At 50.6% G+C, this 22,228-nt stretch overlaps 2 protein-coding genes across 2 annotated transcripts; one reads left to right on the forward strand and one right to left on the reverse strand.

The window, feature by feature from the left end:
- Nucleotides 1-63: 63 nt before the first annotated feature.
- ARPC2 (actin related protein 2/3 complex subunit 2) lies at nucleotides 64-17,730 on the forward strand. Its single transcript, XM_031590567.2, has 10 exons — nucleotides 64-261; nucleotides 7,576-7,610; nucleotides 8,638-8,750; nucleotides 10,833-10,878; nucleotides 11,467-11,653; nucleotides 12,067-12,160; nucleotides 14,327-14,453; nucleotides 15,644-15,744; nucleotides 16,445-16,545; nucleotides 17,284-17,730. Exons 1-10 carry the CDS (start codon nucleotides 188-190, stop codon nucleotides 17,306-17,308), a joined length of 903 nt encoding a protein of 300 aa, XP_031446427.1. The 5' UTR covers nucleotides 64-187; the 3' UTR covers nucleotides 17,309-17,730.
- AAMP (angio associated migratory cell protein) lies at nucleotides 17,723-22,077 on the reverse strand. Its single transcript, XM_031590551.2, has 11 exons — nucleotides 21,920-22,077; nucleotides 21,535-21,687; nucleotides 21,263-21,382; nucleotides 20,961-21,100; nucleotides 20,693-20,837; nucleotides 20,525-20,608; nucleotides 20,113-20,228; nucleotides 19,810-19,913; nucleotides 19,459-19,549; nucleotides 18,982-19,136; nucleotides 17,723-18,790 (listed from the first exon to the last, which is right to left on the reverse strand). Exons 1-11 carry the CDS (start codon nucleotides 22,005-22,007, stop codon nucleotides 18,715-18,717), a joined length of 1,272 nt encoding a protein of 423 aa, XP_031446411.1. The 5' UTR covers nucleotides 22,008-22,077; the 3' UTR covers nucleotides 17,723-18,714.
- Nucleotides 22,078-22,228: the final 151 nt, after the last annotated feature.

Here is a 22,228-nt window from a genome sequence, read left to right on the forward strand (position 1 = left end):
GCGGCCTTCGCGCATGCGCCATCACCGCCGCCACCGCCCGGCTCCGCGGCAGCCGGGCCGGAAGTGACGCGCGGGCGCGAGAGCGGAAGCGGCGGCGCAAGCTCGGGCGGGTCCCCGGTGCGCGCAGCGGGCTCGGCTCCCTCCGGCCTCGGCGCGCTGAGAGCCGTTCCCCATCCCCGGCACCGACATGATCCTGCTCGAGGTGAACAACCGCATCATCGAGGAGACCCTCACGCTGAAGTTCGAGGGCGCGGCCGCCGGGTAGGGCCGGGCGCCGGGCCGGTGAATGGGGCCGGGGCGGGGCGGAGCGGAGGAGGAAGCCTTCCGGCCTTGCGAGGCCTGAGGGAGGGGAGCGGGCCAGGGAGCGGGCCAGGGAGCGCGGGGCCGAGGGAGAGGCCTGGGCGGACGGGGTGGCACCGAGGCTCGGCCCTGGGTGTGAGGCATGGCAGGGCTAGGCGGGGAGGAGGGCAGCGTGGGATAGGGTGGTGCCGGGGGCAGTGACGGGGCAGGATGGGGCCGGGAGGGGAGGAAAGGAGCTTGCGGCACGGGGTGGAGGGGGGCTGAGCTGGTGGGGCTGAGTAAGGCTAGGGCGGATGAATGGAAGGCTGCATGAGGCAGGGCTTGATGGGGTGCTGAGGGCTGGAACTGCATGAGGGTGATGGAGCTTGTGGTGCTGAGGCAGGCTGGGGTGGACCATTGGGCTGGAAGGTGTTGGCAGCCTTCATCAGAGCAGGTCCAGAGCGGTGTCACGGCTCACGTAGAATGGAGGAACGGGGAGGTGACTTGTGGCACAGCAGCAGCTTCAACCTGTTTCTTTGGGGGTGGGTAGCAGATTCCTGTTAGCATCTTCCGCTGTCCTGACCTGGGACTCATGTGTCCTGGCTAGTGGCACAGGGCTGGTGAGCCTCTTGGCCTTGGGGAGGCTGTAGGGCAGCTGACCTGCACCTGCATCTTCAGCTGGGAAAGTGCAGTCCCTGGGGAGACCCTGAGCATTACTGACAGCGATGCACTGGGGCCATGAAGACACTTGTCTGAGCACAGTCCAGCTTGGGGGAGTCACCTCGTGTGAATGCCTTTATCTGCAACCATGCACTTGCTGCATCTGAGTAGTGCTGTGCACCTTTGTGTGTGGACAAAGTCTAGAGAAGCAAAGCACAGCGCTATTATCTATGGGGTGGAGCCTGTCCCTGGCTCTGCAAGCAGCACAGCCTAAGCTGCTCTGGGAAGGGACTCCCCTGCGAGGCCTTTTTGTGTGTCACCTTTTCCACAAGTGGCTTTTGAAGTGTTCTGCCTTTTGTGTGCAGACCTTAGAGAGAGGCCGTTTCCTCCATTTTCTCCTTTTGGTTGACTTCTTGCTCTTTTATTTCATACAATAACCTCCTAGGCTGTGTTGCCCTGTGGGAATGCCAAGCTGCTCTCTTCTCTGCAGTCAGCCTCTTTATTCATCTTGAATGTGATCATTTAGTGCAACAAGTATTCCCGAAGCACTGGCACCACGCTGGGAGGAGAGAGCTCTTGGGTGCTGCAGCTGCATCTATTAGAAGAAACTTAACTATATGGAGGTTAATAGTGTGTGTCAAAAACACTCATTCACCACAAGCTCATATGGAGGCATTCTGCTGGTAGGAGCCTGTGTGCGTGTCCTTGCATCAGTACAAGTGCAGCAGCAGCAGTGAATGGAGGCACTGCAGCCACCAAGAGATTGAATGCACCTCAAAGCCCTGACTCAGTGCAGCTAGAGCTGAGGTTGCTCGCTCACCTCCAGTTCGTGGAGTTTCCATTTTGCTGTACAGCAAAGCTTGTAACTATCTCAGCGTGCTTGCCTGGCATACCAATCCTTCCTGGATCAATTCCTCTTACTGTGAGCACGGCCAATGACATTCTGCTTCTGCCTCTTGTTCTACAGGCTGTCCTTTCTTTTGTTTGGATAGAGGACCAGCTAGGTGCTCTTTCTGGATAAGTGTTGTGCCCTCAGTATGTTGTTGGAGAGGAGGAAGTAGTTCACTTCTGCATTTTCTTTTGTACTTGGGCTGTCCAGGCAAGAACCAGACATAGATGAAGATCAGAGATGAAAACAAGAAAAATGGAAATCCACTTCTCTGAACAAGTCCATTGGGTAGAGGTGCTATGTTATGCCATGTTTATTCATGAGAAATTTCTTTTCCATCCAGTTAGGGTTCCAGGGTTATCCTGTGGCACTGAGCCTGGAGGCAGGAGGGGATTTGCAGTATTTCACTGTTTGGGTGACTGTCCACCCAATTCAGTGATTGAGAGGAGCAAGTCTGGACACTGAGAGCTGGCCATGAGTTACTTGCTCTGAAACTTGTATTGGGCAGATGTGATACACAATTTATCCAGACTTGCTCCATGATGTGAGCAGCAGCACTTCCCTCTCCTTCTGTGACTGTGCCATGGATCCAGCAGCTCCCTGCAGAGCTTCCCCAGGCCTTCAGCTGGGAGTTGCTTCACATTTCCCCATAGTGTGTAGAGCTGGGTTACTCTTAGAAGTCACAGTCAATTCCAAAAGTAGTATTTGTGTGCAAAGCCCATGGAAATCTCATCTTCTTGGACAGCCACCACTAGGCATCAAGGGAGTTTGCATCAAGGTGACTACGTGTAGTGGACTTCTTAAGACTGTAATTTCGTGTTTTAAATCAGCTTCCTTAAGCCAAACACATTTTTAAATGATATCCAAAAGCTACCAGAACCTGCTGAAATATGTCTAGTGAAGAATTTACTGCTGAAAGCTTAGACTGTCAAAGTGCTGAAGTGGGGGAATATCTGGTCAGAATCCGAGAGCAGATGTGTCAGAGTCAGGCAGCTCATTACTTGAGTTGGGCTTCTGCAGGTGTCAAAAGAATAAGCTCTTCCGTAAGTTTTTGACTAATTCTCTTTGACTTGACTAATTGCCTGGAAGCTGGAAGAAACAGACCTGAGCTGGAAGCTCAGGTGTTGGGAGGTGAGCTCTGCCAGCTGGAAGATTTTGTTTCTCTTTTGTCTCCTTTTGCTAACTGCACAGATAGAAAAATAATGTAAAATATTTCTGTCTCCTGTGTTCAGTTCTTTCTAAAACACAGCGGAGAACTGCCTTCCAAAACAGATTTGCCCTCCAGTTTTGGTCTGCTCTAATGTAACTGATCCCAGCAAAAGTGTGGCAGAGGGCTTGTGTTCCTGGGTATGGTTTTTCAGCCATATATAGCTTGCCCTAAACTGCCAGCAAATTAATCATCTGTATCAAATTGTTACTTTCTATTTACCTGATGTGCAAAGGAAAAATTTGTGTAAGTGGAGAACAGTGTGACTTTTCCCTTGGTTGGAGGTGGAGGGAAAAATATCTCATTAAATTTTAGGATTCTGTAAAGCTTTCAATAGATACAAATTTGCAGGGTTTCATGAGTGCTGCCTGAATGGGAAAACAGCTGAAGCTTCAACTTCTCTGCTGTAAACCAGTTCCTGTAGACTGGTTGGAGAGTTTGGCTGAAACTGCACCCACATGCTCTGTGGTATTTCCCATCTGTGGTCACTTTGGTGCTCGCCTGCTGTGGAGCAGAGTGCTATGGCCTTGCTGGGTGAAGGTGGGTGACATGACCTTCGCGCTGGCGATGTGGCCTGTGAGCAAGTTCCTTGTGGGGAAGCTGAGGAGAGCACGGAGGATGGAGGAGCTCGGACAGCCCAGCATCTGCAGAAAGCCCAACCCTCACCCTGAAGCAGGTGAGGAGCGCTCAGGTGATGCTGCTGGCATTGGGTACAAGATCATCAGTACCTCCTGCAGCTCCTACACTTAGTGCAAGAGGCAAGCAACTATCAGCAGAACCTGCAGACTGGCTGCTATGCTGACAGTGGGAGCTGTTGGATGCTGCTCTGTGCTGGATGTCTTGCCATCTTGCCACCGGCAGTCTGCCTGTGGGCAGTCCCCAGCACAACCCCCCGGATCCCAGCGGGTCCCAGCCCTGCTCCCAGCAATGCTGTGGGTGGGCACATGTGGGGACTGCTGTTACCTCACAGCAGAGCGCTTCTCAAGTTTGTAGCAGGCGTGCTGCGGGAGCTCTTTGATTTCATGCACGCTTGCAGCTCACGCAAAGTAGCTTTTGTTAGTCGAGTGGGGCCCAGGGGGGGAGGAACTGCTTGGATAATTTTAGACATTGCTCATAATTTTTTTATTGGGGTGACCTTTCTGTAGCAAGAGCCTGCAGTCTGTCACTGAATCTGGCTCACTCTCTTCTAACAGTGCATCAACTCAGTGATCTGCAGGCTCTGCTCAGATCTGGAAGCTTGAAGCTTTGAAATCCCCCACTCCTTTCATTTTTTTTTCCCCTCCTCTGGAGCAAGATATTAGAGTATCTGCATGCCTGCAGCTTTTAAAATAATTGCCATCTTCCTTTATTGGGTACAGACCTTAATTGCGATGTGGGAGCTGCTTTAGTCATCTATCGATGCGGTTGTTGGCCAAGCTCACATTTGCATGCAGGTCTGTTTAATGCAGAAGATGAGGGCTCTGTGTAATTACACAGCCTTCATTCTTCTGTTCTTAAATTTGTTGTAACATATGGCTGAGAGCCTCTGTGGCCTGAGAACGAGGCAGGGAAGTTTGGAAGTTGTCCGAATCAAAATTGAGGAACTGCTGTCAGGGAAAAAAAAGATTTGCTGTTGCTCTTAAGTGCTTGTTGGCATCTCTCCACGGGTGCTGTGGCTCTTCTTGGATCCGCTGCTGGGGTGAAAAATCTGATTTGGAGCTGGCTTTGTATTTGATGGACTTAGTGCAGGAGCCATTTAAAGATGAATAAGGAGGGTGCAGGCAAGAAGGAATAAAAACCCATCAAGGCCTCTTATTGTTATAAGCAGGGAGCAGATGGGATTTGGTGTGGATTTGACTTCAAACCTGATAAGTGTTATCAGAAAATGGGCAGCCGCCTGTGCTTGGAGCAACTGCCATTTTAGCTGCAGAGTTCAGGCACGGTGTTGCAGAAAGGTCTGGGTTTGGTGTGTAGCAGAGAGAGGAGCCATCTTCAGCTGTTCCTGGTGGGAGAGTGGATGTTACTGGTTATGGAGGAAGGCTGCCATTTGGGTGGTGCAGGTTCAAGGAGCTCCCAACAAGGTAATAGCGTGCGAGAGCTCCTCTGCTGCACTGGGGTGATGGTTCAGGCTCCTCCTCTGTCTGGGTACTTCTTAATATGGGTGAAAGAGGTGATTTTTTTCCCTTTTGCAGAAATGTTTTAAATAGCCAGAATAGTTTTGGTGAGGTCAGCCAGAGAAATAAATTGAAGCATTTAAAACTTCTGGGTCCCTCTGGGCTGGCTGGGGCTGAGGAGAGGTGTGCCCCACGAGGCAGGAGCATCCTGCAGCATGCAGGGTCGGTGTGGCTGTGAGGAGCTCTGCATGCAGCTCACGTGAGCACTTCCTCCATGAGGCTGCGTGCCGGCAAGCTGGTTAATATTCAGGGCCCTGAAGTTCTGTTCGGTTACCTGCTTCTCCCTTAAACCTCTCTTCTCTTTCCCATCCTCAAGTATGAGGACTGAGCCACTTGGGAAATCCATGCAAAAATAAGTTCTGAGAAATTCATGCTTGCGCAATGGAACGTGCAGAAGTCACGTCATGGCTGCCGTAAGCTTTTGTGTGCAGAACAAAGGCTCTTGCACACAGCTATTAACCAACTTTGGGTCTGTGATGCTACAGCTCCCTAAATAACATGGCAAGTTATCCTGTTGTCTCCTAAGTTACTGTCACTCATTGTCTGTAATTGTTTCCGTGAGTTCCTCAGGGTGAGGTGCTGTATTTTGAGGGACTGCTGAGAGCCGGATGTCAGCTCTGTGTGCATGTGAAATTGGGTTTGAGTGATGGAAGTAAGCTTTAAGGGTGCATCCTCTTTAATATTCCTAGCTCTTATGTGCCTGACTGTGCTATCTTTAAAGCTTCCTACATAGGTTTCTTTTTTTATAAAATGTATATTGCCATCCAAGCCAATTCCTAAATCTGAGTGTGGTGCTCTAAAAGAAGAATACGTCTGCATCGACTGACCGTATGATATTGGTGGGATTTTCTTCCACCTCTGCTTGCATCGGTCCTCAGAGAGCTTAGATGCAACCTAGGGAGTTGCTCCCTTTTCAAAACCAAGTGTTAAATGTGCCTCGGGGGAGGCTCCAGACTTCCATCTCCAGACAGCAGGGAAGAAGGGGAGGATAAGAGTGAGAGAGGTCTCAGGTAGCTGTTGTGGCTCAAATTAAGAAACCTGCCTTGGGTGCCTTCACACGGCTGCTTTCAAGTTCATGGTTTTTTGTTCAGTGATGCAGCACAAAAAAACAGAGGCTTTCCTGTCTCCCAGCAAAAAGGGCTGTTGCTTTTCACAGCTGTAACAACTCTCAAGAAGCAGCAACACCTCATCCTTTCCACTTACAATCTCTGGTTGGTGGCTAACACCTCCATTTCTACCCAGATAAGGTTGGAGTTGGTCTCTGGGTTAGGGTAGATGCAAACTCAAGGCTAACTTGACCTGGGGAGCGCTCTCAGTTGGTTCTGGTAGGTGTGAATGAAGGCTGAGACTTCCCTGGGTTGTAAAACAGATCCAGCATCGTTAGCCTGTACTCTGTACTGGATGCTTTTGAAACATAAGAGGATGTAGGCTGTGTGTAGGCATTTTGACCCTGTTCTCATTTTCCACCCTGACTCTCAGTCCTTTGCATCGGTCCCTCGTGCAGGATGACCTATTAACAACAGTCCTCTTGGAGCTGCTGAAGCACTTACATAGTGCCGTTCTCAACAAATTCATCTTCGGAAGCATTTTGATTGTTCACAGGATCCAGCTCTTCTAGAGATTGTAGACTATGGCACTTAAACTGTAAGATGTTATAAAAATCTTCATACCTAAAACATGAGAGGCTGTGTGCCTTAGGCTTGCAAGATGCTCTTGCTGCTGATCCTGAAACAACTGTGTGTGGGCAAATCCAGATCTAGGATTTTTCCTGCAGTGGTCATTGGGATGTTTAAGGATAGGGTGTCAAGATGAAATGTGAATCAAAAAAGTTTAATTCTGCTGACAGTTGATAGCCCCACACTTGGAGGTGGGTCTGCTCTAAAAGTAATTTGTGTCAAACCATGGGTAGAGCTGCCCTTGATGGTGAAGGGGGGCACGTGAGGAGGGATTGCTTAGCCACTATGTCCATTTCATCATCTGGTGTCAGTGGAACTTGCAGAAGAGCCAGTCCTGTGAACTTGCATCTTAGCAGTTGTATATGGAGAGCAGGCTTGTTAAAACCAGCTCCTTAGTGATGAGTAGCTTTCTCAGACATTTCTAACTCTAAATCTGCAGTATGTGGTCTCAAATTCTATTAATAAACTACAAACAGCGATCTCTGCCAGCTTCCAGGACTGTTTTATATCATTTCTAGTAAGACTAGACATTCTTTAAGGAATGAGCAATAGTCCAAGCTGTCAAAGGTTATCTGCTGCTTGAACAGCAGGGTCCAGAGGAATTTTCAGGTAAAACTGCTTGTGAGAAATGAAATGAATCATCTTTCTTTCACAGCTTGGAGACTGCTGTTTGACTTCTCATTCACCTCTTTTGTTCTCTTTGCTTTTTAGAAATAAACCAGAGGCAGTAGAAGTAACATTTGCAGGTAAGCTCCATAATGCTCCTAACTTGAAAAACAGGGGAGCTAACTCAAAAGACCTACTCATGGTTATGCCTGGTGCACTCAAATTCAACCAACCCAGTTGGGTGGGGGGCAGGGGAGAGCTGCATATGGACAGGCTGCGTGAACACCACATGCTTCCCAAAGCTGATGGTTTGTGTTCTGCAGGAGCAAAGTCTCCTGTAGGCTGCCCTCCTGTTTTCTCTGTCCGGGACTTAGCCCACAGCAGTGAGTTCAGCGGTCAGAGTAGGCTGTGCCCACTTTGCTTTATGTGAGTGCTGGATAGCTGTTTTACTTTGCCTGTTCCCCAGTCCTGCACTTGGTGCTGTTTGTTATTAGGACTTAGCACTGTCTGGTTAAGATTGTTAGAAAGCTGGCTAGGGGTGACAGGCAGGATGAATTTATAGCCTGAAGTTTGCTCTCTAGAATGGGAAGTGTCAAGGAGATAGAAGCATTCATTCAGTAGCTGATGTCTTGCTTCTGTTATCAAGGATCTATGTAAGCTGTGGAGTTCTGTGGAGAAGTTGAGGTAGCTGGAGGGCTGCCTTTCTCTGCCTCCTGCCCTGGCTGCCTGTTCTGCAGTGAAGTGAAAGCTGTCTCAGCAGGCACTGCCTGAGCTGCTTTTGCTCTGCTGATGGAGGTTTTTTCCTCCTCTAAGCTGCAGCTCTGGCCTGGTGGGCATGTCAGTCACTCTGTGTGCTGAGCATCCAGAAGGCTCCCATCTCTGTGTATTTGTGTCCTTGTGCAGTGAACACAAGCAGACTTGAAAGGGATGCTAAATGACACTAGACTAGATCTTCCCATGATGGACAGGTGTCATAACTATTTCAGCTCTTGGAATGATAACAGGGTTCCCTATGTGACACTACTTAAGTACAGCTTTGTCATGTGTCTGTGAGGGCTGAGGCAGAGGGAATCACGTCACTGTGCAATTCCTAGAACACCATTGTTTCCTCAGAAATAGGAACTGATCCCTCTCAAGTTCCTCACGTTTGTCTCACTTGCTTTGTAGACTTTGATGGAGTTCTTTACCATATTTCAAATCCCAATGGAGATAAGACAAAAGTGATGGTCAGTATTTCTCTGAAATTCTACAAAGAACTTCAAGAACATGGTGCTGACGAGGTGAGTGAGCATCTCTGGGCATCCTGGGCTTTGAGACTGTAAATGCTTGATCAGAAGAGGCCAAGCCCTTGTGATGTTCAGATTTAATGTACAGAGAAGTGTCTGTATTTCTATCTCATGTTGAAAATCCTGTGCTGATCAGGAGTCTTGCTTTGCTGGAACACAAAGACAGAGTCTGTCCCAATCCGTTGTGAAGTAGAAGTCATGTTTTATGAAAGGCCAAAGCATCACTAATTTTGAAAGTACCTTCAAAACAAGTATGAGGCCTGGCAAAAATAGTTTCATTGGCTGATGCTCTGAGTGCAATGGAAGAGAAAGCACCAAATCAAATCTGGAGTCCCACAGCAGTGCTCTTCTGACTCTAACCACACTTGAGAGCAAATCATAGGCCCCAGCTGTGTGTACAGACCTTGATCTACAGACTGTCTGGTTCCCCTTTTGCTGCTGCTGTGTGAAGTTAGCAGGTTCAGTTCCTGTTGAATGGGCTCCGGCTGCAGAGGGCCATTTATGGTAGAAAGAAGGCGCCTCTCTGAGCTGTGGTTGGGTCGCAAGGCAGGAAGTGTGACTCAGTTCCCGAGTTAGTTTTCAAATCTCCTAATGCTAGTAAGTGGGGTTCACCCTGCAGGTTTTTGCCTTGGAGGAAAACAAAGAAACTGCTCTATGAGTTTATTGAGAATCTGGCATTTGATTTGAACCCAAAGTGAATTCCTGCAAGTTGCTACAAAACCTACTGAAGTTAGAATAAATGTAATTAAGCATTCTGCTTTCTAGGACGAACATTGCCTCCTATACTACAGGACTGTGGGAGCAGCCCCACTGCAAGTGCTGCTGCTGGGAAGCAGAAGAGCTAAGCAGCAGAAATGCTGGAGGCTTCCCAGCACGTTTAGCGAGGATCAGTACAGTGGATGATCCCAGGAGAAGTGCTGTGGTGGGTGAGGGACTGATGTTCACTGCATTGTAGCAGGGTAGCAGCCTTACACCAATAGTCACAGTGTTGGCTGAGTAGTGGTGTGTATTGCTTTTCAACTTTGGCTGCTGTGCTGAGGATGAGGGCAGCTGACAGCCAGCTTGTTAGGCTCTGAGAGGAAGATGGGATCTTTGCAGGACTGCCTTGGAAGTGCTGACTAAATAGAAATAATATTTTTAAACCACTGTTCAAGAAACTATGCGTCTCTGTGCTTCCGTGGAGAAGATGGAGCTTGTTTCTGCACTTCCTCCACTTGGTCTTTGGTGAAACCCCGCTGTGAGAAGCCAAAGTGGGGTTCCTGCTAAGAGACAGCATCTCCCTGGGCCAGGCAGGCTTTCTGCAGGGGAGGTTTTGGCATGCAGAGAGCCTATGCATTCTCTTTGCGTGGTGGAGGGTGTCATCCCAGGAGGGCCAGTTCTGCCATTGCGTTCTTCTGTGTGAAATACCTCCTGTTCCCAGCCCCCTCATTGCCACAGTGCTACAGCTCAGTTGAAAATTGCCATTGATGTAAAATTCAGCAGTGATTATGCTTAAAGAAAGGTTTTTGCTGTGCTGTGGGCGTCTGTTTCTGGGAGGCATCCAAGTTGCCTGGCAGTCTCCTCTCCATCCCCATCTGTCCTGAGGAATAGGCTGAGGCTGGGCAGGCAATTGCTTGGCCAGGCCTTGCCCAGCCGCAGTTCTGAATGTGCTCAGAGAGGGATGGGGTCTGCTTTGTGGTGCCTCTCCCATCCTGAACCCCTGGGAGCTGCCTTTGGTATGGGAAGGAGGTTTGTAGCCCCCGAGCTGCTGTGTCAACCTGCTGACGGTTCTCCTTGGAAGATACAAGGCATACAGAAGAGATTTTCTTGCCAGTGCAAGTTCAAGACCAGCAAGAGCTTTAGAAAGTTCTACTTTTGACTCCTGTCCTGTAGCATGCTCCCTGTCAGTGGAGATCAGAGAGTAGGAGCAGGCAGTACTACTAAAAGCTGATTACTTAATATTTGTCCAAGTTCAGTTAGAGTAGGAGAGGCAAATGCATGTAGTTTGATGTTTTTACTTGGAGACTGAGCATCGTCTGGGCAATGCAGGAGGAAACAGCTCTGATAGCTTGTTTACAATGTCTGTTTTTTTTCTAGGTGTTGAAGAAAGTCTATGGAAACTACTTAGTAAATCCTGAATCAGGTAACCCTGCTGTAACATTTACAGTGCATATGAATGCAATTCTAAAATGGCTTAAGTAAACTCCAGAATGCTCAGACGAAGGCTGCATGTCAAGAGCTTAATGTTTGGGGCTTTCTGTACAATGAGTGGCAATAAAAAAGGTGTCTTACATCAGGGCTGAAGTTCCTTGCAGTATAAGCAGTAACTCTCAATGCAGCCCTCCTCCAGAAAGCCTCTGTTCCTCACAATTGGGGTCTTTGTTCTTCTCAAAGACATTTCATGAGACACAGGAAAACCATGGTTACCTGTGACAGCATCTCTTCCTACTCACTGTGAAAACTTAGGAGCAGTGCAGCCAGCATGTGTGTCTCAGAGCTAGAGAAAGAGCCCTGGGAACGTTTCCATGGTCACACGTTGAGTTCAGGCACGTCTTCTGGCAGTGGTGGTTGTTGAAAGCAGTCACCCCTGGGGTTTTGGAAGGCCTTAAGGCAAAGGTGGGACTGTAGCAGCCATGCTTGGATTGTGGGTGGTTTTTTTTCCAGAAAATATGTTTCTAGTTGTATTAAGACGCTGCATAGATTATTAAGGTTGGTGTCTGTTCCTCACCAGGTTACAATGTCTCTTTGCTTTACGACCTGGAGAACCTTCCTGCAGACAAAGATGCTATTGTGCACCAAGCCGGCATGTTGAAGCGCAACTGCTTTGCTTCAGTCTTTGAGAAGTATTTCAAATTCCAGGAAGAGGGCAAAGAAGGAGAGAAAAGAGCTGTCATCCACTACAGAGATGATGAGACGATGTAAGTGTTCAAGTGGCACAGGATTGGAGTCTGACAGCTGTCACTATCCCCTCTGCTTCTACTCAGAGCTGTAGGATGCAGTGGAAAGTTGGGAAATCCTATTGCTCAGTGTTTTGGAATGGTAATAAGGGCCTGTCCTAGGCTCTTAAGGCGTACCCAGCAATGGTAATGCTCACCCCTCAGGCTGCAGAGGTGTTATACAAGAGTCTCTGTTAGCAGTAGCACTTGTGGCTGCATGCAGAAAAGGAATTAGCCACTCCCATCAAGTGTTTTGCTCCCTGTAAACAGTGTCTCGAGGAAGGGGGGGAGCGTTTCAGCATCTATCTGAGCTCGTCACGCAGTTGCTTCCTCATCCAGTTGCAGTTCTGGCAGTTGTATTCACAACTGAGTTCTTCTTTCTTGCCCACCTGCAGGTATGTTGAGGCAAAGAAGGACCGCGTCACGGTTGTGTTCAGCACGGTATTTAAGGATGATGATGATGTGGTGATCGGAAAGGTGTTCATGCAGGTATGGAAACTGGGGAAAACATCCGATCCTCAATTCACTTCTCACTTGGATCAGCAGTGCTGAACAAGCACATGTAAGACAGAAGGGATCTCACAGGCGATTAATGCATGTAAATGCTCTCCAGGGCTCTGCTCTGCCCTGGGATGGAAGAATGTGCTAATAGACACAGGAATGTAACTACTAATCCAGGCTCTTGCATTGTCCTCTTAATTATTGATGTCTTGCTGATGTACACAATCAAACACATTATGTATTGCAGATGAAAAACACCACAGTATCCACACTAAGGCCCCGTCGCACAACTGGCTGTGGTGCAGGGATCACTAAGCAGCTGAGGAGAGGAGCATGGCAGGGAGGCTATAGAAGGAGTAGAGGGGGTGAGGTAATGTTGTGCTATGCCTGAGAAGGTGCTATGAGTTTGTTTCTGCTGATTCTCAAAAGCTGCAAAAATACTTGGACCAGGAGCAGCTCAGTGTAACTGTTCTCATGTGCAGCAATGGGATCTTGGATTTGAGCTTTGAAAAGCTATGAATTTACTTAGTTTACATACTTGAATCAGCTGTCATAATGCCAAATACTTCAGGATTCAGCTGCCCTTTGCAACTGCCACTTAGCTGGGAAGCATTCAGAGGGCCATAGTAAACACTTCGCACTTCTGTTAGCGATGGGGTCCAGCCTGCAGAGATTGAGACATTTGCTGACAGCTGGGGCTGACTCAGTCCGAGCTGATTTGTGTGTTCATCCATGTTGCCTGTCTAGCTCACCTGTCTCCTGTTGGGCTTGTGGACAGCATGCTGCTGGCCCAGTTTTCTGGATACCAGTTTACCTATGTTGGAGTTCATTCTAACAGGATCTGTTGTAGTGGCAATGGTTTGTATTACTGCACAGCTTTGCTCTTTGCATGTTGTAACTAAATCCAGGGCATCTGTTCTGGCTTTTCCCCACCGGCATATCCCACAGCCTGAAATTCAGCTTTATAAATCCAGGAGGGAGGCATGAGGTGAATAGAACAGGGTTTGTGAGGCTCTGGGGGAGATGGCAAAGCTTCAGGGAAGCAGCTGTCACAGAGTCTGCATGTCCCAAGTTCTTGGTTTTTTACAACAGCAAACCTTATTCCTGCCTGGCCACAAGAGTTTCCACTCTGAGTCACACTGGCTCCTTCTCCAGCTATTCCTGTTGCGTAATGCAGTGGCAGCTGCATATCTGTTCCCTCATGGAGAAAATCTGGCCATTAACTAACCAGCAAAGCCATTTGAACCACTTCACCCTCTGGTATAAACAGGCGGAAGTGCAAGCTAAGCATTTCATGAAGGAAACCCCAGTGAAAAACTTGGCTTTCCAACAGGAGAGCTCCAGCCCTTCCTGGGGTGTGCTGTGCTGTGCTGTCCCGAGAAGGGAGGAGAGGCCAAAGTTGGCAGTGCACAGGCTGGGCAGGTCAGCAAGGCAGAGGGGTGTTTGTGCTGCCTTGGGGCAGGGAAATGGAGTCTGGACTTTCTGAGCCCTGTTTAGAGATGCTCTTGAAACTCACTGCATGTGAGATGGGTGCTGCTGTCAGAGAGGCTCCCTAGTGGGAAATGGTTTTCTTTGCATCCAAGTGTTGTTTCAGGGCTGTTCTAGAGAAGAGCTAGGAGATGCAGGTTTCACACACAAACTTCAAACCCTTTACATGCCTTTTAATGCCCAGGTAAAGATACTTGGTGGGAGATGCTTCTCTTAAATGGCTGAGCCTTTAAAACTGGCACAGTTATGACTCTGCAGCCCTTTCTGAATTTTTTCCCTCTTTTGGAATGATGGCTGCTGCCCACTTTCACTGGAAGTATGTGGAGTAGGAGCTGTGCTGTCTCGTATCTGCTTGCTCAGCCTGAGGTGTCCTGTCCATGAAACACTCCTATGTCCCATGACAATAAATGTGATGCTGAAATCTGCACAAGCTGAGGGCTTGTACTAGGAACACACAAACTTGGGAGAGCCATGCATTTTGGTTTGATTTTGCTGGAGAAAAAGCGATTGTTTTCCAGAGGCTTGGCCTGTTTAGATTGGCCCATAGAGGGAAAGTTGGGAAACCTGCTGCTTAGATGCCCTGTGGAATTGGAAAATATTATTTGCTTTTCTGTTGTGCTGCCTGATGTGCCACAGTGGGACTCACCTTATTTTTGTTTTGTTCAGGAGTTCAAGGAGGGTCGCCGGGCCAGTCACACAGCCCCACAGGTGCTCTTCAGCCACAGGGAGCCACCCTTGGAGTTGAAAGATACAGACGCAGCCATCGGCGACAATATTGGCTACATCACCTTTGGTAAGCAGGCAGCTTTGTGGTATAGGGATGCTCAGGGTAGAGAGAGGTTCTTGCTGCTGCATGAAAACCTAGTTCACCTTCCCTGAGTGTTCATGCGAGTTATTGTTCTAAAGGGACTCTGGAGTTGCATTCTGTTGTTGTATGTCCTCTTTTCTCCGCAATGGTCAGCGTTCCTGCAGCATCAAGTAACCTCAGCTCTGCTCTGGGCAGTGAGGGAGTTGACAGTAAGCCATATGATGTCGGCCTATAAATTGAGTTTAGCATGTGGGAGTAAGAGACATTTGGCATTGTTGTGATACCGTGGAAACTGGAGGCTCCTTTCTCATGGGCATGTAATCTGTAACTGCAGATGCCTGGGCTGCAAGATGTGCTTCTCCAGTGCTGCCTCTCTTTTCTAAGCCTAACACTTCTATCTCTGATGAAATACCTTCACCTGCCTGCAAAGGTGCTGCTTTGCTGGCCAGCAGTCATTTCCTCCTGGGCAGTAGTGCTGATGACTGACTTGAGGAGTCCAAACCCTGCCCCTGTTCAAAGGGAGAGATCTCTTTACAGAGAAACTGGGACCATGGGTTGAATATGCTGGTAGGGTCTCCCAGGCCAGCATGCCTGCAGGTTGGAGCTCAGAGACAAAGCACAGGCACTGCAGAGGAATGCAAAGCTAGCACTGCTCTCCTCCCACGCTGGGAACGGTGCCCTGAGTTCAGGCACTTAATCAGTCACAGCAGAGCTGCCTAATGGCAGTTCTTGGACTGCCAGTAAGACTTCTTCCTTGTCTAGAGGCAGTTTCTCTGTTATCTGATCTGACAGTCCCAGGTGAGATCATCACTGAGACAAAAGGTCTTTCAGCCCTTGGATCTGGGACACCTAGCACAACACCAGCACTGAAGTAGCATCCGTGCAGTTTCCTAAGGTGTCGTCATCTCTGGGCATTTGGCCTTGTCTGTGTCCTCCAGCTGTGTCCAGGCTGCTTCGAGAGACTTGAGCGTGTAAAAGTGGGTGGGAAAGTGCTGCTAAGCCTTGTGTTTAAAATCACCAGTGTTCTTAATCCTGATACATGTCTCAGTAATGGGCACAGTAAACAGGCATTCAGAGCAGCATGTTCTACAGCCTGTGCAGCACCAGAGGACCCTGAAGAGCCCATTCATAGCTTCAGGAAGCAATAACAGTTTGTGTGGCCCTTTTCCTTTCAGTGCTGTTCCCCCGTCACACCAATGCTGCTGCCAGAGACAACACCATAAACCTGATCCACACATTCCGAGACTACCTGCACTATCACATCAAGTGCTCAAAGGTACCAAGGGGATGTGGCTGGGAAAAATGGGATGCTTGGCTCATCTCACCTGGGGGGACTAAAAGGAAGAAGCATGGAGTAGGAGTACCTTCATTCCCCCACCCTGAGAACTGACTACTGCACAGTACTGCCCTCCACAGTCGTGCTAGGTTGGCAAATGGTGCGTCATTGCCCTCTTCCTGTTCCTTGGTACAGGCAGTGCCTGTTCGCCTCCCATCCTAGCAGCAAAGTAGGATTATTTTTTTCCCTTTTCAATCTGTGGTTTTCTTTCTGGGAACAAAAATAAGCGTATTTACTCAGAAACCTGCCTTTGACCAGAGCTCAGACAGCAGTTTTTACTGTTGGCTCCCCAGCTTCCTTCATACTGCATGCCAGGGAGGCTGAGTACTCACTGTAGCTGTGCAGAGCTACTCGCTTTCCTATCAAGGAACAGAAATGTAATCCTGTGCCCTACAGCAGCAGCTGGCCCTGGGGCAGGTCTCCCACCATTTCCAGCTCCTGTGGAACTTAGCCGTGAGCAGTGCCTGGCTGGCAGGAGTGACAGCCCTTACCCAGATCACTTGCATACCAGCTTATCTCTGCTGCTGTGCTCACGGTCCAAAGCCAGCCATGAGCATCCCGAAGCTGTGGTTTGTGGTTAGCTGAAAGATTTGCCTGAAGTCTTGGCTGTGAACACAGGATCCCTGTTTTGTTCCTGCAGGCCTATATTCACACACGTATGAGGGCAAAAACATCAGATTTTCTCAAGGTGCTGAACCGTGCCCGTCCAGATGCAGAGAAGAAAGAAATGAAAACAATCACGTGAGTAGCAAAGCAAGGCCTTATTAATCAGGCTTCCCTGTCTGCCACAAGCTCACTTCTTCACAGTTCAGCATTCTCTGCTCCTAGGCTTGGGATACTAGGGGATGGCTGTACTGTGACTTGATGTCCAGTACTTGCAGGGCATCTTCCTGCTGTGAGCGTGGCATGGCTCTCCCCACTGGGGCTTATTGTACTGTCAGACTGCTGCCCAGGTCACCAGGGAGGGTGGCCAGGTCCTTCCCAAAGGCTTGCAGCCATTGGAGCATGTTTTTGCTGCCTGGTGTGTCTGCAACTCCCCAGAGCCTGCGGCCACTATCTCACTCAGGCTGTGAGCATTCCTGGGAACTGGCTCCCTTTGGCAAATAAAGCAGCCCAGAGCAATGCACGCCACTGATAGTGGTTGTGTAGCATGTTTCCCTCGTGACTCTGGCCTCTTGATCCCAGAGCTCCTTTGCATCCTTTTTCTGTGCATCCTGGTATTTCCTCTTTGCTTTCTGCTCTGGGGCATTGGGATTGTGCCCTTTGTGAAAGCCAGCCCTTCCCCATAGCTGTGTGATCCAGTTGCTTGGTCTTGCTGCAAGCAATGCCTGTGAGCTCTGAACCAGCAGTACCAGTATGTCTTTGAGAGCTCAATGCAAGCACGTGCCCACAAAAGTCACCCTGGGGCAGCCCAGAAAAGCCAGAGGCAACCTGAAGCACCTCTGAAGACCGCACTGACCTCTCTCTGCATCCTTTCAGGGGGAAGACATTCACAACCCGTTAATGCCAGGGTCACTGAGGCTGCCGTGGAGGATGAAGGTTGGGGCACTTGCTACCTGATAATCGTAGCTTTTAATGTTGCACCTCTGTGGGCTCATAAGGAATTCAAGCAATCGGGGTCTGTTTGTATGACAGTTTGGGAAGTAATCTGCAGAAACGAGCTGTGCTTGCGAGGACTCGATCGTTCCAAAAAACAAACCTTAATTCCAGTTTGATTGACTTAATTTCTTTTCTTTTTTTTTAATTTTTTTTTTTTCCTTTTCAAGCTGTTTCGCTTTGCAATATGTTACCGGAAATAAGTTGCAGTATTTCTTATGAGAATAATGCAATATTAACTTGTTTTCTTCTGAGTATTTGAGTTCAAAACTCCTGTATCTGAAGAAATACTGTTGGGGTTCATTAATAAAGGAGATCTTTCTATCTTAAGGAGCTGTAAGTTTTTGGTTTGTCAATATATGTGGCCTTGCCAAGGAAAGGGTGCTTGGAGAGACAAGCGCAGGGGGGTGTTGAAGTTGGTTGGGGGTATGGGGACAATTACTGTGGCTTGGAGCTCATTACATTCTTCTCAGTCTGGGGCTGAAGTGTGGGTGCAGTGGCCCAGTACTAGTGAAAATCCTCTTGTGTTAGTGAGCCAGGGGAGAAGGAGCAGCTCTCTTAGGAAGAGGAGACTGGAATCAGCTTGGTTCCCTCTCAGCAGTGCCAGGTTGAGAGGCAGTGTTGTAGTGTCCTGGCACCTAGTTACTACCTCTTGTATACAGTGTCACTTGTCTCCTAACAGGCTGCGACAGCCCTCCTACCCTCAGCCAGCAATCCATACGTTTCGCTCATAGCCTTCTGCCTTGCTCAGGGAATCTCCATGTCTCCCCTGCTAAGAATGGCTAGTGTGCAGGTCTCTGCCTCCAGTCAGCCCAGAATAAAACCATCCACCCATGCCCCTCAGCTCAGAGCTGGCTGCTGGCTCTCATGTAGGCAACCAGGTCCAGCCGTGCTCCTGAAGAGCATATGATAGCATTGGCACAAAAGGTTCCTTTCCAAAAGCAAAAGAAGAAAAAAGCCTACCTATCTCTGGGACAGGGCTGGGACTAAGGAGCACTGGGGCCAGCCTGGTTAGGAAGAACAGCCCCCATAGCTAATTCCTAAAATCCCAATGGGGACAGATCACATCTGTTAAGGTCACCTTCCCCCCAGCAAGCAGAGTGGATGGGATCCAGGTAAGTGAAATAATTTATATATAATTATAAGACATTTTCATACAAAACCCCAGACTCAGCCCCCAACTTGTGAGGGCAAAGTGGGGCAGGCTGAAAAATTACAAAGCACGTACTGGAGAAGAGTAGTGAAACCCATCTCCCCTGTCCCGCTGTACACGAGCTGCCTAGCAGAGCCAGGCCACCACCCTCAGCACTGACCCTAGCGATCAGGGCGCTGCACGCAGAACACTTTGGCTTGGTGGTCGCCGGAGGTCGTCACCACAATGGAGGCATCCCTGGGGGGGGGAGAGAGGGCTCAGCAGTGGGGCTGGGGGCTTTGGACAGCCATAGCTGTAACCACCTCTCTATTCCCTGAGATCCTTCAATCTCAGCATCTACGCTTCCAGAGGATGCACCCCAGGGCTCAGGGGTTTCCTCATCCCAGCAGCCTTAGGGAAGGACGGGGCTAGGAGGGGTCCCTACTCACTTGTTGACAGTGAAGTCGAGGATTTCAGCAGAGTGCCCTCGGTACTCGCTGATCATCTTCCCTGAGCGGGCATCCCAGAGCCGCACAGCCCCATCCAGGCTGCAGGTATACACCACAGCAGAGTTCTCCTCCCACAGCAACTGCACAATTCCTGACTGGAATACAGGGGGGAAGCAGAGTGAGCACAAGGAATAACAGTCAGTAAGTCGCAGCACATCATGAGCATCCACTCTCCCTCCCTCCAGTGCTCTCCACTGTTCCCATACCAAAGGGACAGCCCTCACGACCAAGACATGGCACATCCTCTATGTAGGACCAGAGCTACCACTGGGGAAGCCCACGAGCAGAGAGAAGCATGAATGGGGAACTAGACCCAGGAAAGCCCCCAGGCTCTAAGAGAGGCAACGCTGGGCTTCCAGAGGTGTCAGCTGGACCCAGAGATGCCCTCAGGCTTGGAGAATAGGTATAGGGCAGTACCTCATGTTGGCATTTATGCCTCAAGCTCTGTGTGGTGAGATCGTAGATAGCCAGTGTACCATCCAAGTAGCCCACAGCAGCCAGTGGCATCCTGCAGAGAGAGAAACAAGTTTTATGAGGACCTAAAGCAAGCAGGAAATTAAGTGTGTGAAGGATCGGGATTGAAGGAGCACTGAAATGAAGAGGGACAACCCAATGGTCAGAGATGGAACCACAGAACATCCATAAGGAAAATACCAAGACATCAAGAGCCAGCAAGCAGCACAAAGTTCCCAAGGGAGAAAACATACTGGTAAGAAAGTTCCCCCATAGCTGTGTCTGCAGAACACCCTGTCCCAATGCCCCACTCACACGTTGCAAAAGCCCAGCGATTCCACTGAATTGGACTCTGCCTCCTCGCCCTCACTTGCAGTAGCCTTGGGAGTCACGCTCTCCATCTTGAACACGCACACCGCCTGGGGGAGGAACGCCGTGAGTCCTCACGCCCAATCCTCTCAGTCGCAGAGAAATGGTGGTAGTGGTGGCCAAGCACGCCTCCTGCTGGCCCCGGGTGGCCATCGCAGACTGCTTTCGGCTGGCAAAGCCCAGCACCATCCTGCCCTGTACAGGTCATTCATTTCCACTACGGCGCCCCACAGCTGGGCACGGACTCACCTTGCCCGTGGCAGAATTGATCAGCTTGGCATGACAGTCCACTGAGCCTGTCAGGATCAAACTGCCATCTTGGTTGCTGGCCACACATGTCAAGGGGTCCTGGTGGCCGTCCTGGCCTGTGGAAATGAATAGGAAGCATGAGCTACACCCATCTCTGCCAAACTCCACACACCTTGAAGCCCAGCACACCTCCCTCTTCAGTCTCTGCATTGCACCCATCCCATGGTGGCAGCCCCACGGCAGGGGACAGCTGCCACAAGGACAGCCCCCTCAGCACCTGACAGCCTCTGGTGTCTCTGTGTGTGCTGCCTGACAGCCTCTGGTGTCTGTGTGTGTGCTGCCTCTTCACAAAGACAGAGCCCAGAGTTCAATGCATGGGGGATGCACCCCAAGTGAAAAACCCCTTTCCCACCTTTCAGGACGTGCAGTGAGGTTCCCTGCTTCAGATCCCAGATGCGCATGGTCCCATCCTCGTATCCCACTACGGCTCGTTTCCCTGGGTAAGACAGAAGCAGCAGTTAGAGGCAGAGCTTTCCACATCCTTTGCCTCCCCCTAGCACAGGAGCACCCTGTGTCTCACCGTCAGGCAAGATCTTGCCACACGTGGCAGGGCATGCAGGGCCCTGGAAGGTTTTGCAGTCTCCACTGGGGATCTTCCACATCCAGGAATTGCCATCAGCCGTGCCCGCCAGAAGGACATGGGCCTGAGGGTGCCACTCCATCCACTGTGCACAGAAGGGGACAGGCAGTGTCACAGGGTTGCATCCTCGCAGAAGGGAGGAGAGCCAGAGCTGGGTCCCACTACCAGCCCCCACGTTTCTGGCAGGAGCAGGGTTTCAGCCACTCACCTCTAGGTCCCCCACCTCAAAGGACCACACTTCTTCCTTGGTTTCCACCCGCCACACTTTTATAAGACCAGACATGTCACCCGTGGCCACAAACACAGAATCATAACTGAAGCCGGCACAGGTGACAGAGTCCTTGTGTCCTGGAGATGACAAGGAGCAGAGACCATTTTGTTAACAAGTGCCAGCTATAGAAAACAATCGAGAGCCCAGCTCCACAGGAGCATCAGTTGGGGAGGAGCAAATGCAGCCAGGAAGGGCTGCAGGACCCGTTTGAGCAGGGATACCTGGCCCGAGTCTCTCACCTGAACACTCGAACAGGAGCTCTCCATCACTCAGGTGCCACACGAAGGCTTTATCATCTTCCCCACCTGTCACCGCCAGTGTGTTGGTCTTTGGGTCGAGGCTCACACAGAACACTGAGGCTGCAGAGTGGGGAGATGCTCACACCTCAGTGAATGTTCCCCAGATGCAAACCCCCATGGCACAACGGCTGTCAGAGACTCCTCGAACCCACTTGGTAGAACCAGGAGAGGGACACAGCACAGCTTCCCCCCAGGGAAACCTCATGGCTCACCCGAGTGCAGCGAGAACGTGACCTCACTGTCATCCTGTGCCTCCATGCCGTCCTCCAACCCCTCATCGTCCTCCGTCTCCCAGGCTTCACCGTCGGGCTCCTCCGCTCCCTCGTCCTCGAAGTCCACGTCCTCCACCTCTGCGGCCAGGTCATCTGCAGGGAGCGAAGGTCAACCCCCGCCCACCTCAGCCCCCGCGGGCCCAGGGGCAGCCCAGCGCGAAGGGGTCCCGGCCCCGCGGGCGGAGGAGGCCCCAGCGGGGAGGCTGTGGGTCCCTGGGTGCCCGGGAGGCCCTGGGGAGAGGACGCGACGCGAGGCCTGCCCGCGGGGACCGGGCCTTGGGGCAGGGCGACCCGGTGCCCCGGGAGGAGGCGGGACCCGTCTCACCCGGCCCGGGCGGGCCCAGCTCCACCACCTCGATGATCTCCTCGTCGCCGTGGAAGTCCAACGCGCCAGGCCCTTCCGCGGGCTCCATGCCGGCCTGCCCCTGCGCCCCACCCCGCCGCCACAGCTACTACTTCCGCCGTTCAGCCCCGCTTCGGCCAATCCCCGCCCATCGCCCTCCCCTTCTAGCCAATCCGAGCCCGCGTCTTCACCTGCGTCCCCGCCCCTTCCTCCAGCACGACAAGAGATTTCCGCCCCACGCGGTGCGCTCTGGGAAATGCAGTTTTTATTCCTTCCCTACAGCGCCATTCG

Source organism: Phasianus colchicus, chromosome 7 (assembly GCF_987193195.1).
Source record: "Phasianus colchicus chromosome 7, bPhaCol1.hap1.1, whole genome shotgun sequence".
Classification (NCBI taxonomy): domain Eukaryota; kingdom Metazoa; phylum Chordata; class Aves; order Galliformes; family Phasianidae; genus Phasianus; species Phasianus colchicus.

Bases quoted from the DNA above. Each gene is read 5' to 3' on its own strand.
- ARPC2 (XM_031590567.2), top strand. From the start codon at position 188: ATGATCCTGCTCGAGGTGAACAACCGCATCATCGAGGAGACCCTCACG. The intron at 262-7,575 runs GTAGGGCCGGGC...TTTGCTTTTTAG, and splicing joins TTCGAGGGCGCGGCCGCCGG to AAATAAACCAGAGGCAGTAG. The intron at 7,611-8,637 runs GTAAGCTCCATA...CTTGCTTTGTAG, and splicing joins AGTAGAAGTAACATTTGCAG to ACTTTGATGGAGTTCTTTAC.
- AAMP (XM_031590551.2), bottom strand. From the start codon at position 22,007: ATGGAGCCCGCGGAAGGGCCTGGCGCGTTGGACTTCCACGGCGACGAG. The intron at 20,229-20,524 runs GTGGGAAAGGGG...TCATTTCCACAG, and splicing joins CTCACTGCACGTCCTGAAAG to GCCAGGACGGCCACCAGGAC. The intron at 19,550-19,809 runs GTGAGTGGGGCA...CTCTCTCTGCAG, and splicing joins TCGCTGGGCTTTTGCAACGT to GATGCCACTGGCTGCTGTGG.